The sequence below is a fragment of the Pelodiscus sinensis genome, chromosome 13 (genome assembly GCF_052426305.1).
Source record: "Pelodiscus sinensis isolate ZL-2025 chromosome 13, ASM5242630v1, whole genome shotgun sequence".
Classification (NCBI taxonomy): Eukaryota; Metazoa; Chordata; order Testudines; family Trionychidae; genus Pelodiscus; species Pelodiscus sinensis.
In genome coordinates this window covers 45,664,386-45,679,996 of record NC_143064.1, presented here as the reverse complement: position 1 = coordinate 45,679,996, position 15,611 = coordinate 45,664,386, and the positions used below count along the sequence as shown (strand labels likewise).

General features: G+C 53.4%; 1 protein-coding gene across 3 annotated transcripts; it reads right to left on the bottom strand.

The window, feature by feature from the left end:
* Positions 1–476: 476 nt before the first annotated feature.
* On the bottom strand, positions 477–12,439 carry LOC102455523 (mitochondrial fission factor-like). Of its 3 annotated transcripts, none has more exons than XM_006136290.5 (7): positions 12,301–12,439; positions 9,527–9,754; positions 7,888–8,054; positions 6,673–6,758; positions 3,869–4,030; positions 1,478–1,556; positions 477–700 (listed from the first exon to the last, which is right to left on the bottom strand). In XM_006136290.5, the coding sequence occupies exons 1-7, from the start codon at positions 12,377–12,379 to the stop codon at positions 569–571; spliced, it is 933 nt and encodes a 310-aa protein (XP_006136352.3). In that variant the 5' UTR covers positions 12,380–12,439; the 3' UTR covers positions 477–568. The 3 variants fall into 3 exon arrangements, with proteins under 3 accessions (XP_006136352.3, XP_075752808.2, XP_006136353.3); XM_075896693.2 differs by having other exon boundaries at positions 9,527–9,777; positions 12,301–12,358; XM_006136291.5 differs by lacking the exon at positions 3,869–4,030 and having other exon boundaries at positions 12,301–12,438.
* Between the last annotated feature and the right edge of the window lie 3,172 nt (positions 12,440–15,611).

Here is a 15,611-nt window from a genome sequence, read left to right as displayed (position 1 = left end):
CCATTTTATCTCTTCCAAAAAAGCATGAAGCGCTGCCTAGCATCTTGGGGTCTGGCTTCAGTGCCGATGCCGGGGGGGAAAAAGAGGGACCTTCTGAACAGCAAGTGCTACTTCTTGAAGTGCCTCGGCTATCCCTGGAGGATTCCCCTCCACATAGGAACCCTTCTCCTCCACGCACGGACCCAACCAAGCTCACCGCACCCTCGTTAATATTTATACAGCACTAGCAATCTGATACACTCACAGCAACATGGCCACGGGACACCCATTCACTGGTTATAAGTGAGCCTTCCCCACCCCTCCCTGGTAGTCACTGGCTGTGCCGGCAAAAGAACCCAGCCCCGCAGTTCTCATACCCCCCTGCCCCCACTCCCCACCTCCGCCAGCATCATAGGTGCAAAGTGGCCGAAGAGCTCCAGTCCTCAGGGAATCTGCAGGAGGAGAAGCAGGCCAAGCACTTTAGGACGCACATGGAGTTGACTGTTGGAAAGTGCATTAGCGAGGATTCGCCCATCACGCTCCCCCATGGGCGTGCTCTCGGTCTCTCTCCTGGGATGGGCAGGGCCCTCTATCTCCTTAGCCAAAGCCAGGTGTTGATGAGACACGCCGAGACCAGCGCAGAGTAGACCAGAAGCTCCTTCTGCTGCCAGCTGGTACGTTGCTCCTCCAGAGTCTGCACCCTCCCCAAGATCTTGTTCAACTGCCGGAAAAGCAGCCAGGTCAGTCACATGCAGCTGATGAGGGATCAAAGGGTGATCTAAAGGACGCTGGCCCCAGCCTCCACCAGTAGGTGTCTCTGGAGGGCAAGCACAGCAGCATGGACTCCCAGCTATGCCAGGTCTCTCCCAGCAGGGGATACAGCCCACAGGGGATACAGCCCTCGAGTGCAAGGGGCCATCATCTGCCCCACACGAACCCAGCAGGCAGTTGCTTAAGGAAGCAAACTGTTAGGGCCAGCAAAGCACCAGGGGCTATTTAATGTCAGTTACTGGAGTCTGCCAGGGGCTCTTTCTAGGATCACGAAAGTACAGGAGCACTGGTTGCAAGAGCAACACTCTGATCCCAGTGTTTCCTCTTATCAGGGATGCTCACGAGGCCCAGCGTAAGAACACGAGGTGGAGCCCACTACCAATACCTGCTCTCATTGTCCCTGAGGCCGCTTCCCCAGAGCATGTCTACACAGCAGGGCAAAAAGTCGAATTAAGTTACACAGCGTCAGCGAAACAGCTTCACTCGGCTTTCAGCACTGTCTACACAGCAGGGAGTCGAAGGAAGAACCCTCTTCCTCCGACTTCCCTTGCTCCTGGTGAAATGCAGGTTACAGGAGTCGGAGTCAGCAGGCCGCCAGCTCGACGGGATTTTGAAATAACGGCTTGCTGTGTAGACGCGCTCCTTGTTATTCCGAAATCACGTCGGTTATTCCAAAATAACATTCCCCCCCCCCCCCGAGTCCAGTAGCAAAACGTCTCCCTCTCACCTGTCTTCTCATGGCCACCATGTCAGTCATACCCAACTCCTCCAGGGAGCTTTCTGAGGCTGCGCCTGCGTCCTGAGAGCTACGAAGAAGGAAAACAAAGAGATGCAAACGGGCAGACAGAGATCCAGAGATGGAATCACGGGCTGGCACAGGGAGCCCGGAAGAGGGGCGGGAAGGGGAACCCACGCTCAAAGCACACCTGGTGGATGGCACAGAGAAGATGCAGCAGATGTGATTGTGGAGATGCAGCATGTCTGTCACCACACCCCGGCCAAGTAACCCTGCCAAGGTGCAGTGGTCAGCGACCCGCATTGCAAACCAGACAGTGCATGCTGCCAGGGGAAGGTTACTCAGCGATGGCTTTAAGGTTAAAATCCCAGCACACGGTGCAAGAGAATAGCGCATGTGCCAAATGGCAGTCCCCCATGTGTGCAGTCATTAGATCGGTCCATGCAAACACCAGAACTGAGGCCTCAGCTGGCAGAAACTGACAAGCTCTGTTCAAGTCCATGGATCTACGCTATTTACACCAGCGGAGGACTTGGTCCAGAAAACTGCCATTTCCCCCCACCACCACCACCCGTAAAGGGGGTGGTGACTGTCTGCCCCAATGCACCGGCCACGGATCTCTGCTAAAAAGAGGGCTCTCTAGTTACTTTCCATGATCCCCAGCAGCGATCTCTGTAAGCTGAGCACTTGGAAAGTTTTAAACACCGCCCAGCTGATTAGCAGAGTGCCCGCAGTCAGCAGCATGTGTTTCATGGTGGTGCACATCCGCACATGCTTCAGTGCGCATAACAAAATGTATTCCACACACTGGTAGAAACAATTAGCGGGAACACTGATCCCCAGCAAGGTCACTTCACTAGGCTAAGGACCCTCTTCTCCTCAGGAGAGGATAGTATCAGTCCTGCCATTGGCCATATGACAGCCAGAAAAAAACTCCAGCTTGTTCTCCCCTATCTGCGCTCATTCTTCAGAGCTAGCGGGAATAGTAGCTTTGTCTCAGGAAAGTCGGCAGATAGGACTAAAGGAGACAGGCTAGGTAAAAGGGAGCTGCCGTTTGCAGAGTCAACTTTTCTAATGCATTTCGTTATTGTAAAACCAGATTCTCAGCTGATATGAACAGATGCCGTTCCACTGACTTTAACACTCCCATTTACAGAGGCTGGGAGGAGCAGGCCAAAAATGTGGCTTGTGTCATTGACCATATAAACCACAGGTGGGAAAGCTCTGTGGATTTGGTTTGCAGTTTGCTCTCGGGCACATCACCACACTCCAAGACAGTCCAAAGAGGTTTAAGGAACTGGATGGAGGCCGACCAATATTAAACACAATGACAAGAGTTTAAAAAAAAACACAACAACAACGTGATGGAACATTGCTGATGTCACCCAACACAGAACATTAACAACTGCAACAACCCAAAGTTTTTGACTAAAATACACACACACACACACACACACACACACACACACACACACACACACCCACCCAGGTAGAGGAAGTCCTCATTATGGTACAGACTGAAAATTGCCTAGAATTCTAAGCTATTTCCCCCCAATGACTCAACTTTCAAGGAAGTCATCCAGCAGATTTTCCAAAAATTTCTGTCTGGTTTAGAGCTGGAGCAAATCAGTGCAATCATTTTTTACTCTGTGCAAAATTTAACTTCTCAGACTGGAAATGGTGCATTTGGAACTGAATCGGGGCTCTTTTTTCTCTGATCCAAACGCTGCTGGTGTTGTTGAGCAAACTGAGACTTCAAAAAGCAAGCCAGGCTGGAAGAACATTAGTCAAGCAGCTGTAAATGTGTGACTGACACTTTGCGTCTATAGATACGGCTTCTCTTTCCCCTCCCTTTCCTCAAAATCATTAGAATATGGAGATTCCGGCCTGGTGACAACACAGATAACTTGTAACTTGTGGGGCTGCATGGCTCGGCTTCACAAGATTCTGAAAGCATGACGGATTCTAGCCCCTGGTGGAGGGAGGCTGCAAAGCTTATAAACTCTGCAGACAAGGAGCTACTGGATCGGAAACCCACGTCAGTGGCATAAGAGCATAGAATCCGTCGCCAAATAGCTCTGGATTTTATCCCCTTTCCCGTCCTGTATCCATTTAATAAACACCAAGTAGGCAGTGTACGTGCGGTGCCCTAGCACTCTCGTTACATTAAGATCATAGCCAGCAGCACACGAAAGTCCCAGGAGGCATTAGGTAATGTGTTACAGTCAAGGGAATTACAGAGGCAGGTAGCCAGATGCCTGGCTCAGGGAATTCCAGGCTGGCTGCACAGCGGGTTTCCCCGTAGGCATGCGAGGAATATGCAAAGCGGCGTGTAGGCAGAGTCGTGCGGATTCAGGACCGAAGCAGGTCAGACCGAGTCACCTGGGTGGCGCTTGGTCTTGAGCAGACTTCTTAACCCGCTGGAAGAGCAGGTGACCCAGGAATCGCACCATCTGGAAGATATTCTGCAGGGAGTAGATCCTGCTGCCCTGGAGGAACAGAGGGCATGGGGGGCCGGGACAGGGCGGTGGGCATGTGTCTGGCCTGCAGGGCATATACCGAATCACAATAGTTATTCCCTTCTGCGCTCGGCTGCATTTCCCCTCCCTTTTATGCACTGATGCACCGGAGGACCCAGGACGGGGCTGTTTCATGCATCCTTATGATAGCTCCAAGCTGCGCTTAGCAAGGGTACGTCTCACTTCACCCATGTGTCATGGAACAGGCTATTAGGAAACTAGGTAAAAACAATCTTCAAGAACATATGGGAGACAAGTGAGGTCCCAGAGGACTGCAGAGGGGCACCCATAGTACCAGTCTGTTTTTTAAAAGGGGAACAAAGAGGACGCAGGGGCTACGTCCAGACTGGCATGATTTTCCGCAAATGCTTTTAACGGAAAAGTTTTCCGTTAAAAGCATTAGCGGAAAAAGAGCGTCTAGATTGGCACGGACGCTTTTCCGCAACACGTGCTTTTGCGGAAAAGCGTCCGTGCCAATCTAGACGCGGTTTTACGCAAGAAAGCCCCGATCGCTATTTTCGCAAAACAATACCGCGTTGTCTACACTGGCCCTCTTGCACAAAAGCATTTGCACAATGGGGCTTTTGCCCGAATGGGAGCAGCATAGTATTTCCGCAAGAACACTGACAATCTTACATGAGATCGTCAGTGTTCTTGCGCAAATTCAAGTGGCCAGTGTAGACAGCTGGCAAGTTTTTCCGCAAAAGCAGCTACTTTTGCGGGAAAACTTGCCAGTCTAGACGCAGCCAGGAAGTAACAGAATCAATCGGCCAAACTTCAATACTTTAAAAAAGGCACTGGACCAAATTATTAAATACTGTAATCAGTTCGTAAGCCCCTTCAAGGCATTGGGGCAAACCAGTGGTTTTCTGTCAACCTAGTGGGGACCATCAGGGGTCTGCTTGTTGGGCTGGCAATATTCAGGATTTCCTTCATTACTTGGATCAGGAAGTAAAGGATCTATTTATAAAATCTGCAGAACACCCCTGTTGGGCAGGAGTGCAAGCACTTTAGCGGACAGGATTACATTTCAAAATGCCCTGGACAATTAAATTTGACAAGCTGAAATTCAGGAGAGACAAGTGCAAAGTACTGTACTTGGGAAGGGGGAAAAAATGCACAGGTACAAAATGGGGCATAAGCTGATGGCATACCAAGGATCCAGAGGTGACATTCAATCAGGCATTCACTAGGAGCCAAGGATGTGATGCTGTTGCAAAAACAACCCTAATACCACGCTGGCATGTATCAACCAGCGACTGCCCCACACGACCTGGCTTGGAGGCCTCAGCTGTTGTGTCATGCCCAGTTTTACACACTGCACTTCAGAAAGATGTGGGCCAACTGGATGGAGACTCCAGGGGAAAGCAGCAAAAAACGATGAATGTTTAAAAAAGCTGCCCAAGGAGGAAAGATGAAAATAACTGGACAAGTTTAATCTTGAGACTAGCAGGCGGACGGGGAACCTGCTAACACTCTTCAAATATGTTAAGAGTCATAATAAAAAGGACAGGGATGAATTGGGCTCCATGGTCCACGGAAGGGAAGACAAGCAGTGATCAGCAAGGGAGTATTTCGATTGGGTATTAGGAGAACTTTCTAAGTCGAGAGATAGTGAAGCATGGAAGTAAGAAGGCTGTGGAACCCCGTCAATGGAGGTTTGTAAGAACAGGTCGGACACGCTTGTCTGGGGTGGTCTAGGTGAGCTAGGTCTGCTCTTGGCACAGGGGGTGGATTAGGCGTCCTTTCAAGCTCTTCGTTTCCATCGTTCTATGGACACGATACACAACGGGGCACCAGCGTGGAGCGGTGACCCGTCTGCTTGTACCACCACGACTGTGGTAACTGACTAAGCTCCTGCCAACGTCGTTGTCAGGGATAGCCGACCTTGCACACCAGGCCCAGACAGCCCTTGGCGGAGTCAGTGGCCCAAGCTGGCCCTTGGATGGGCGAGTGCAACGCTGGGGCAACCTCTGTGTGTGCCAGTAGGGCAGAGAGGCTCTGGAGCTCAGGAAGGCCTTCAGAGTCGGACTGCATTGCTGGTGAAGGGCGCCAGATCTTTCAGGTCGACGGCGCAAGAGAAGGACCAACCATCATCGTTCAAGACCAATGAGGGAGTTCAGCATGGCCCGTCCAGCCTCAGCCGGGCCGGGCCAGGCCAAGCAGGCACCAGCCACATCTGTCGGCACAAGCGCGGACCAGGCTGGAGCCGAGAGTGCCTCGTACTGAGGATCACACACGAGAGGCTGGGTCATCCAGTGCTGGGATGTGATTGAGAAAGATCATTTCACTAGAACTTGCCCGCATGGGCATGGACCCTTCCTTCCATACCACTGCCTGCCAGTTCCCTTAGAGCAGGGGTTCCCCACCTATGAGTCAGGACCCAAATATGAGTCGCCATTACATTTCAAAAGGGTCGCCAAGTGTCTCCCCAGGTGACACTGCCCCTGCCCCTCCCCGTTTTTGAATTGCCTTGGGTCACCAGGTCTTCCTGAATTGTCCAAATGGGTCCCCATGTGGAAAAGGTTGGGAACCGCTGCCTTAGACCAACCAGGACCGTGCCCCTCACCCCAGGAGGGGGCGTGCCGCAGGGTGCAACGGGCCATCTGACCACAATATAGGCGAGGCTGGAGGCTCAGCATGTAAATTTGCCCTGGCAGGTCTCACCAGTCAGGCTTCTGGCTTGTGCCACACACGGCAATCGGGGGGGTCGCGCTCGGCGCTCTCTCCTTCCGCGGTCTGCCATGGTGGGTCTGTCCAAACACACAAAATGAGAGCATTAGTATTACACCCTGTCAATCATTCCCCTCTGGCAACAATCCCTCGGCAACCCCCATGCGCTGCCACAGGCAGGCAGCAGCAACAATGCAGGGAGTTCCACAGATTCGCTCTGTTGCAGCCACCTTGTCCAAATGTGCCCTCATCACCACATGGACCCGGACTGGGGTCTTTACTCCAACCAAGAGCCTCTGGCGTCAACGGGAGGTTTGCCTGATGGGCTGTGGCACCATTTTCAAATGCAGGCTCTGCCACTGGGTAGCAGCAGGATACTCGATGCCACAGCATCCCAGCCGTTACAGTGTGGCACAGAATAGAATGAGGTCATAATTATACAAAGGCAGTCATGTGACCTATTGTGTTTGGATCCCAGAGCGCATCTCCACCCCAGCCTTGCTCCAATTGGTCTTGCTCCAGGAGAATACACCAGAACGATACATCTAGATGCAAAAATAATATTCCAAGAGACCCCCTTACTGAAGTGGAAAGAATGCGAGTAGAACCTTGCATGAAGTTTGTTTAATCGCTTACATTTCACTTGGCTCAGCCAGCCTACACTGACCTGTTCATGCCTTGGTTTGATCACGAGCTCACCTCTTGCCTTGGCATCTGAGGCAGCTTAAAAATATACTATTGTGGAGGGGAGGGGACCAGATGTTGTTAGAACGTATGACTGGGTCAGACCAAAGGTCCATGTAGTCCAGTGACCTGTCTGCCAACAGTGGCCAATACCAGGTGCCCCAGAGGGAGTGAACAGAACAGGGACTCATCAAGCGATCCCTCCCCTGTCACCCATTCCCAACTTCTGACAAACTGGGTAGGGACACCATTACTGCTTAGCCTGGCTAAAGCCATTGATAGACCTATCCTCAATGAATTTATCTAGTCCTTTTTAGAACCCTGTTAAAGTCCTAGTCTTCACAACATCCTCTAGCAAGGAGTTCCACAGGTTGATTATGTGCTGCATGAAGAAAAAACTTCCTTTCCAGGGCACAGGGGCTGGGCTATAGGACCTAGGAAGAAGACATTGGGCTATTTCACTATCCCAGGAATTTTTCTTCTGGAGACCGGCTTGTTACGGGTGCCCGCTGCTAGATACAGTACCAATCGCTTGCATTTCTGGGCGCCTGATCGGGTAGCGGTGTCCTGAAACGGGAGCTCCCCGAATGCCGTAGGCTGGGTGGAGGGGGCCTGAGGCATATGCACAACAATAGAAGGGTGCTGCTGCAGCTGGTCCGACAGGAGAGGCCTTAGACTCATATCCATCATGTCTACAGAGAGGAAAGAGAGGACCGTTAGAAGCATCTGCCTACGCTCCAGAACGTAACAGCGTCACAGTCAGACTTAGGTGGGGGAGAAAGTGATGTCCAAATCCCTGGGAGAAGCAATCGTGTTTCTGAGGCTCCTGATGCAGCACACACACACACACACACACACACCCCGCAGCTGTGACAGCCACTCTCTGCTGAGTCTTTATCCGACACCTCTTCCAGGTTTTCCCATGAAAATCCTGGAATGGATTTCTTTTCTCTGCAGTAACGACTGAGGACTCTTCCTTCAGCTGAAAGTGGGGCAAACTTCATTAGCATGCAGTAGCCACCCACCCACCGGCACATGGATACACCAGGCCGGAGTTCTGACACCCACACGGACCCGGATCTGAATGGAGAGGGAGGAGCAAAAACTCCTGACTAAAAGTCTCAGCTATGCTAGGACTTTATTTCAAAATAACCCCCCTTAGGCTAAACTGATAAGCAGAGCGTCCATGCTACCACGCCCGTTATTTCAAAGGAACGGGCCACGTGATATGAAATCTGCGCTCCTGCTTTTCATCGGGAGTAACTCTAATTCTGAAATAGCGGGCGTGTGGACACTCCACTGCTGCGATCTCGAAATAATGACTCCGACAGGGCCGGCTTGAGCCATTCCTGTGCCCCGGGCATGCGACGCATGCACGGCTCCGCCCCCAGGCGCATGGTGCATGCGTGGCCCCGCCCCCCCAGCATGCTGCACTCCTTACAGCAGCAATCGGGCACGCGGCGCCTGATGGCAGCTCTAAGGGGCACCGCGCGGCCAGCACCCCTTACAGCTGCCATCAGGTGCCCCGAGCCCCCACCTTAATCCAGCCTTGGACGCTGAGTAATTCAAACTCATTACACCCTAGTGCTTCCTGGGGCTCTAAGTCCAAGGTAGTGTGTCCCTATTAATAGGGCCTGCCTTGGACTAATTGCGAGGCTTCCCCGTAGCGTGGGCATCGTTTGAGGTCGTTAAATCGGGAGTCAGGTTGAATTTGGTAATTCCAAAATAATTCCCTAGTGTAGACAAGGCCCTGCGGGTCTGTAACTTTACAATCTAAACTTAAAGTGATGTCGATGGCATCATGAGCTTTTGTGGGCCCGGCCCACTTCTCCAGATGAGTGGAGCAACAGATGGAGGCCTTTGCATTTGGTGCCCTCTGAGTTCCTGCCCCCCTTATCTCCTCTATGTCCCAAGGGTGCCAGGTCCATCCATTGCCAAGGTGGTGTTGGGTGACCCCAGGTTGAGTGGGTGGGGCTCAGGCCCTTGGCCTCTAGCTCTGGAGGTGGGTGCCTTTTCCACGGTGCTGCTGGAGGAGCCCCCAACATCCCTGCATTCTGGCCCCCCCCTTATCCGTCCTATGCCCCAAGGGTGCCAGGTCCATCCTTTGCTGAGCTCATGTTGGATGACCCCACATTGGGTGGCGGGACTTGAACCTGCCCATCACCTGCCAGCGACAGCCTCTCTGGGATGTGCATCCGGAAGGAAGGGGGAAGCACCTCCACATCTCTCTCCTCAGCCAGCAGCCTGGACTCGTCCGCCACCTTCAGCCTGCGGGGCACCTGCATGCGCTGACTGACGGCCTCCAGGAAGCTCTGGTCACACGGGGCTCGGGTCCCCTCCAGGCCCCAAAACGGCCACATGGTCCTTTCATTCCCAGCCTCCCGCTGGCAGCCTGCAAGGTCACACCACACGCTGCTGAAAGAGAGCAAGCGCCATCCTGCCAAGGTGGACCCCATAGAATCATACAATAATAGGACTGGAAGGGACCTCGAGAGGTCATCGAGTCCAGCCCCCCGCCCTCAAGGCAGGACCAAGCTCCGTCTACACCATCCCTGACAGATGTCTATCTAACCTGTTCTTAAATATCTCCAGAGAGGGAGATTCCACCACCTCCCTTGGCAATTTATTCCAATATTTGACCACCCTGACAGTTAGGAATTTTTCCCTAATGTCCAATCTAAACCTCCCCTGCTGCACTTTAAGCCCATTACTCCTTGTCCTGTCCTCAGAAACCAAGAGGAACAAATTTTCGCCTTCCTCCTTGTGACACCCTTTTAGATATTTGAAAACCGCTATCATGTCCCCCCTTAATCTTCTTTTTTCCAAACTAAACAAGCCCAGTTCATGAAGCCTGGCTTCGTAGGTCATGTTCTCTAAACCTTTAATCATTCTTGTCGCTCTTCTCTGTACCCTTTCCAATTTCTCCACATCTTTCTTGAAATGTGGCGCCCAGAACTGGACACAGTACTCCAGCTGAGGCCTAACTAGTGCAGAGTAGAGTGGCAGAACAGAGTAGAGCGGCAGAGCCATGACAGATGCCTGCTCGCTAATAACCCCTACCTCGCATACAGTGCCTTACAGTGGTTGCTCTCCAGCATTTTACAAGGGGGCCTACCTGTGAAATGGGGATCGTGACACTGGGGAAACTGAGGCACGGAGCCGTGACTGCCCAAGGATCCCCAGCAGGCCGAAGGCAGAGGTAATCGATACAGCACAGGCAGGAGGTTTTAAGAAGGCAAGCAACGACACAGCCTATGAATGAGCCAGTGGGAAGAAGGGAAATCGATTCCAACGGTGATTAAAAATGGAAAATCCTGTGGGCTAGAAGTGTGTTCTCTCACACATGACGCCTTCAGCTTTCAGCAGGAAAGGAAATATTTGACAGTCAGGAAACGAGCAGGACCAAACAAAAAACAAGGTGCCCGTGGGAGAAAGCGCCGCGCTTGTGGTACAGCCAGGCAAAAAATGTCCATCAGGCCTGGTTTTGTTTGAGGGAAAACTGGGCTGTCAACCCAACTCAGAATTTCTCATGAAAAGCACCTTCTGGCCACAGAACATTTCAAGATTTTATATAAAAAAAGTATATAAATATAAAACCCCCAAACATCTCTTTGCTCCCCAGCCCACGCAGGTAACAGCTGCAGGAGAGGCTGTATCGCTTTAATGCACTGAGCACTGGGCTGGGACTATTCCCAGCTCTGCCTGAGTGGCCTTTGGCCAGTGATGGCCCCACCCCATGCCTCAGTTTCCCCTCCTGTAATAATAATAATACAGTAATGACACTGGTCTCCCCCTGAGCTCACTTCGGGCTCCCTCTGCTGGGAAGTTGCCATGTGCTTTGCCCAGAGTGAAGAGGCCTGTGCTTTGTGCTCAGCAGCAGGGCTGGACAACGCGGGGGAGGCCAAGAGCCATGCACCAAACTCCCCCATAGAATGGCACCACTCCCAGCCAGGGGGTGCAGCGCGGCCTCTCCCCAACAGCCACGAACCGGGGAGGTTGGGCAGGAGCGAGGTTTGTTTGATAGGCCGCACCCTGAGCAACAGGGGGAGAATCACGCTCCTGACGTGGCCCGCACCAGACCGGAACCCATCCCAGTGACTCCGCCGTTGGCCTGCCCGGCCCCTGCACCCCCGCAGGTCCCCAGCCCCGCAGAGAGCACCGGGGGGCGGCAGCGCTGTCCTGTTTTATGTACCAAGCTCTGCCCAGGTGCCAAAGGATTCTGGGCGCGGCGCCGGTACGGGAGGGACGCACGCAGCAGGAGCCCAGGGGGGCGAACACGAATGGGCTCTCCCCACTGCCACGAGACAGCAAGAGCCAAGCTCAGGCCACGGGAAGGGTGACTTTGCCTTTGTAGGCTGGCAGGTGTCATTTCAGACCCTGACCAGTCTACTACAAGACAGAGGGAACCCCCCCCGCCCCGCCCCGCCCCTCCAACTCCTTCAAAAGCCAAACTGGCTGAATCTTTCCCTGCTCAAAACACAGCCCCAGCAGGGAGGAAGACAACCCCAGGGAACCTGCACCAGATGGGTGCTGAAATCAAGAGGCAAAACTGGTGGCAGGCAGTCACCCCCGGCCGGGTCCTGTTACAATCCGTCCCACCGCCCCTCTCCCCCAGTGCGGATCCTGTCCCTGGAACGAGGCAATTCTCTACACACACTTCTCCCCACAAGCTACCAGCATTCGGGCCTGCCCAGGGAAAAGGGCAAGGCAGCTAAGCCACAGCCTGGTGTCTTCGCCAGGCCCCAGCTGGGCAGAGAAGCTGGAATCATTCACAAAAATTAGCCCAGCCAGGCCAGAGCGAATGACTCCAGAAAGGAAACAAACTTTGCTCCATCTCTAAAGCCACAACTCCCCCCCTTGGCGTTAGCCAGTTGTATCCCCTTTCCTGCTCCCTGCGGCTTCTGCTTTTTCGCCAGTTTGTTAATGAAACTTACTAACCTATAAACAGCTCTTCTTCCGGGCCCTCTGTAATCAGCTGGAGGGTGATGTCAACCCCACAGGTCCTGAGCCCTCCCATTTTGGCAGCTCAGGCTCCTAGCAAGCAGTGGGATTGGCTGGATGAGGCAGCTGTCCATCATGCTTTTAAAGAGACAGACGGGCTGGTTAATGAGACATGGCAGGTGGCTAATGAGCACCTGTCTTCTGGTCAGTGGGAACAAGAAATCCACTTACCTTGTTGCACACACAATATGTTCGGCAGTTTTTCCTCCAGCCTCCTGTCTGGAGAGTTTCAAACAGCAGGAGTCCCTGACTCTGCAAACAGCGAGAGACTTTGCTTTTTGGACACTATTGTGCCTCTCAGGATCAACAGGCATTTTACAAACTTCAGCCTGGCAGTGGAAAGTAAGTCGCTACCTTCTGCCAGATGAGCTGCAGTCCCAGAGCACATCGCCAACGCGGAGTCAATCGGCATGCCTCCTGCTTTAACCACTAGGCCGTTCTCCCTCCCCTAAGGGCTGTGAGACAATGCTCCTCTGTCACTCCCAGGAGACCACCTTCGGTTCTGCGTCAGGAAGTTATTAGCTGGACTGCCCTAGTGCTTAAACACCCCCGTCCGGGAGCAGGGCTTCATGGGGTCAGGGATGGCGCAAGCTGAACAAAAAGACAGTCCCTGGGCCCAAAGAGCTTCCAATCAAAGTGTAAGTGTGAAAACCAGGTGGTGAAAACTCCGCCACTGTGGCTGGGGTTTCCCCTTCTGAAGTGACAACCCCCCCTGTGACGTTGTAAGGTGCTTTCCATCTACACCACCCCCACGCAGCCGGGTGTTCCTGCCGACAGGCACCGGGGGCGCTGGCACCAGAGTGCTCTCCGCTCTGACGCTCAGGCCTCATAGATTGGGACCGTGCGTTGGCCAGAGGGCGGCAGTGGAAAAGAAAAGTGCTCTCTGGGGATGGGATGGGGCTGGCGTCTCACCTCTGTGCTGTATCACGGCTCTATTCTGAGAAACGGGGCTGCCCATCTCCCCCACCAACAAACTCTCTGCCAGGCCAGGAAAATCCTTCTCGCCAGTATGGAGATCTTGTTAGGAACGAAGGGGCACGGGCCGGTTAAAATATATGTATTTTTAAATGGGATTGGGCTCTTCGAGCTGCCCGGCCCGTTATCAATAGCAGGGTAGAGCGTGGGAACACCAGAGAATGGTACCCTGGATTTCCTGTGCCCTGGTCGCTGCAATGTGGGTGCTTTCTGCACCTTTCCCCCTGGAAAATGAACCGGGGTCAGTTTCAGCGGCACCTCTCCGGTCAGTTTCACCTTGAGCAGGGGCATCTCCTTGGATGGGCTCAGCTGTGGCAGGGAAAAGTCCAATCCAAGCAGGCCTAAGGGGGCCTGACGGAGTCCTTGGACCCATCTCGCCCTCAGAGAGCCTCAGCCATGGGCGGAGGGTGTGTAAGTGTAAGAAAAAAACAAAGAAGGGCCCATCCTCAGCACCGCATCAGCCTGAGAAGTCCTGAGACATGGGACAGGTGCGGCCGGGTTCAGGGAGCTCTGAGTCCCCTCCCTGGAATCAGAGATCCAGTCCCTGGCCTCGGAGTCCCCACACTGCCTCCGCCCAGCTGTTCATGGGGGAAATCCTCAACGATGTCAAAGCAACTTGGGAGCGTGAGTCCCACCCACGGTCAATGGGCCTGACTGTTCCTACCTGCGTTCTGGGCCCCTGTGGCGAGCCGACCCCACACTCCCCGGCCTGGGACTCTGCTGGAAAGCTCCGGGCAGTGGTTCGCATCTAGGCTGTGATGGCGGCAGATCAGTGCTACCCAAGAGCCCTGTGGGCCCTGCTTGAGGGTCAGCTCCATGAGGCACGGGCGCTGTGTCGGTCCCTGTACAGGACGGGCCGTCAGAGAGCACCTTCCCTTCTGGGTTTCGCCCCTGCTGCACTGGCAACAGGGAGGCTGCAGGGCAGGGGTGGGCGATCGTTTTTAAGGGGGCGGCCACTTCACGAATTTCGGAGTGGTTGGGGACTGCCCTGGAAGGGGGGGGGCTTTGGACAGAATGGGCGGGGCTAGGAGGCTTCACATGCTCCCCTGCCCACAGACCCTGATTGACCTGGGAGCGGGGGAGTGGCAGGGCGGCCGCAGGCCGCATCAAACAGCGTGGTGGGCCAGATCCGGCCCATGGACATTGTCTTGCCCACCCCTGCTGTAGAGGATGGTCAAACAAACAAACAAAAGGATGTTTTACTTCACTCGGCGCACAGTCAACCTGTGGAACTCCTTGCCAGAGGATGTGGTGAAGGCTAGAACTTTAACAGGGTTCAAAAAATAGCTAGATAGATTCATGGAGGTTAGGTCCATCAGTGGCTATTAGCCAGGATAGGTAGAAATGGTGTCCCTAGCCTCTGTTTCTCTAGAGATGGCTGACAGGGAAGAGATCACATGAGGATTCCCTATTATGTTCCCTCTCTCTGGGGCATCTGGTATAGGTCACTGTCAGCAGACAGCATACTGAGCCGGATGGACCCAGTCTGGCCATTCTTATGATGGTCAGCCGGCCAGCCGATCGCTGTGTAGGGACGCCACTAGGCACAAACCAGAAGAGACTGGGCCAATGTTGGGCTGTACCATGGAGGCAGCACTGCTTGTGTTTCCAGCACAGCAGCCTCTGAGCCGTAAGGACCATTTCGAAGATGAATTTCATGCCATTCCTCCTCCCGCAATAAGCACAGTGCCGGCTCCAGCCCTGTAGGCAGAGTTCTTCAGTCCTTTTCAAGCTGAGTTTAGGGGTCACTTTCATCAAGGGGGAGATAGCTCAGTGGTTTGAGCAGTGGCTTGCTAAACCCAGGTTTGTGAGTTCAATCCTTCAGGGGGCCATTTAAGGATCTGGAGCAAATCTATCAGGGATGGTATATGGTCCTACTGTGAGGGCAGGAGACTGGACTGGATGACCTCTCAAGGTCCCTTCCAGCTCTATGAGATAGGTATACCCAAATAAGAAAGCGAGTCCAGAAAAAGCACATGCAGCCCAGAACCTTCACATCTTCTGTGGCTATTTACAGATGGACTCCCTCTAGTGGTGAATTTGGAGCTAAAGACCAGCACAGGAGTGGAGGCTGTAAATAAACTGTAGGAAACTTGGTCACATGCATGGACATCCAGCTAACTAAAATCTTGCCAGACTAGAGACGTTCAAGGCTGGTGAAAAATGGTACTTGTGTGATTTCACACTGCTTCCCCTTGCACTGATGTAGTGACTGCACAAGGTAAACAGCTGAACTGGGCTGAACTGGGCCCACAGAGGCATCCTCCCTTGTG

Coding starts and splice junctions, on each gene's coding strand:
- LOC102455523 (XM_006136290.5), bottom strand. CDS start 12,379: ATGGGAGGGCTCAGGACCTGTGGGGTTGACATCACCCTCCAGCTGATT. Junction 9,755..12,300: donor GGAAGAAGAGCTGTTTATAG/GTTAGTAAGTTT, acceptor GTGACCTTGCAG/GCTGCCAGCGGGAGGCTGGG. Junction 4,031..6,672: donor ACAAGCCAGAAGCCTGACTG/GTGAGACCTGCC, acceptor TATGCCCTGCAG/GCCAGACACATGCCCACCGC.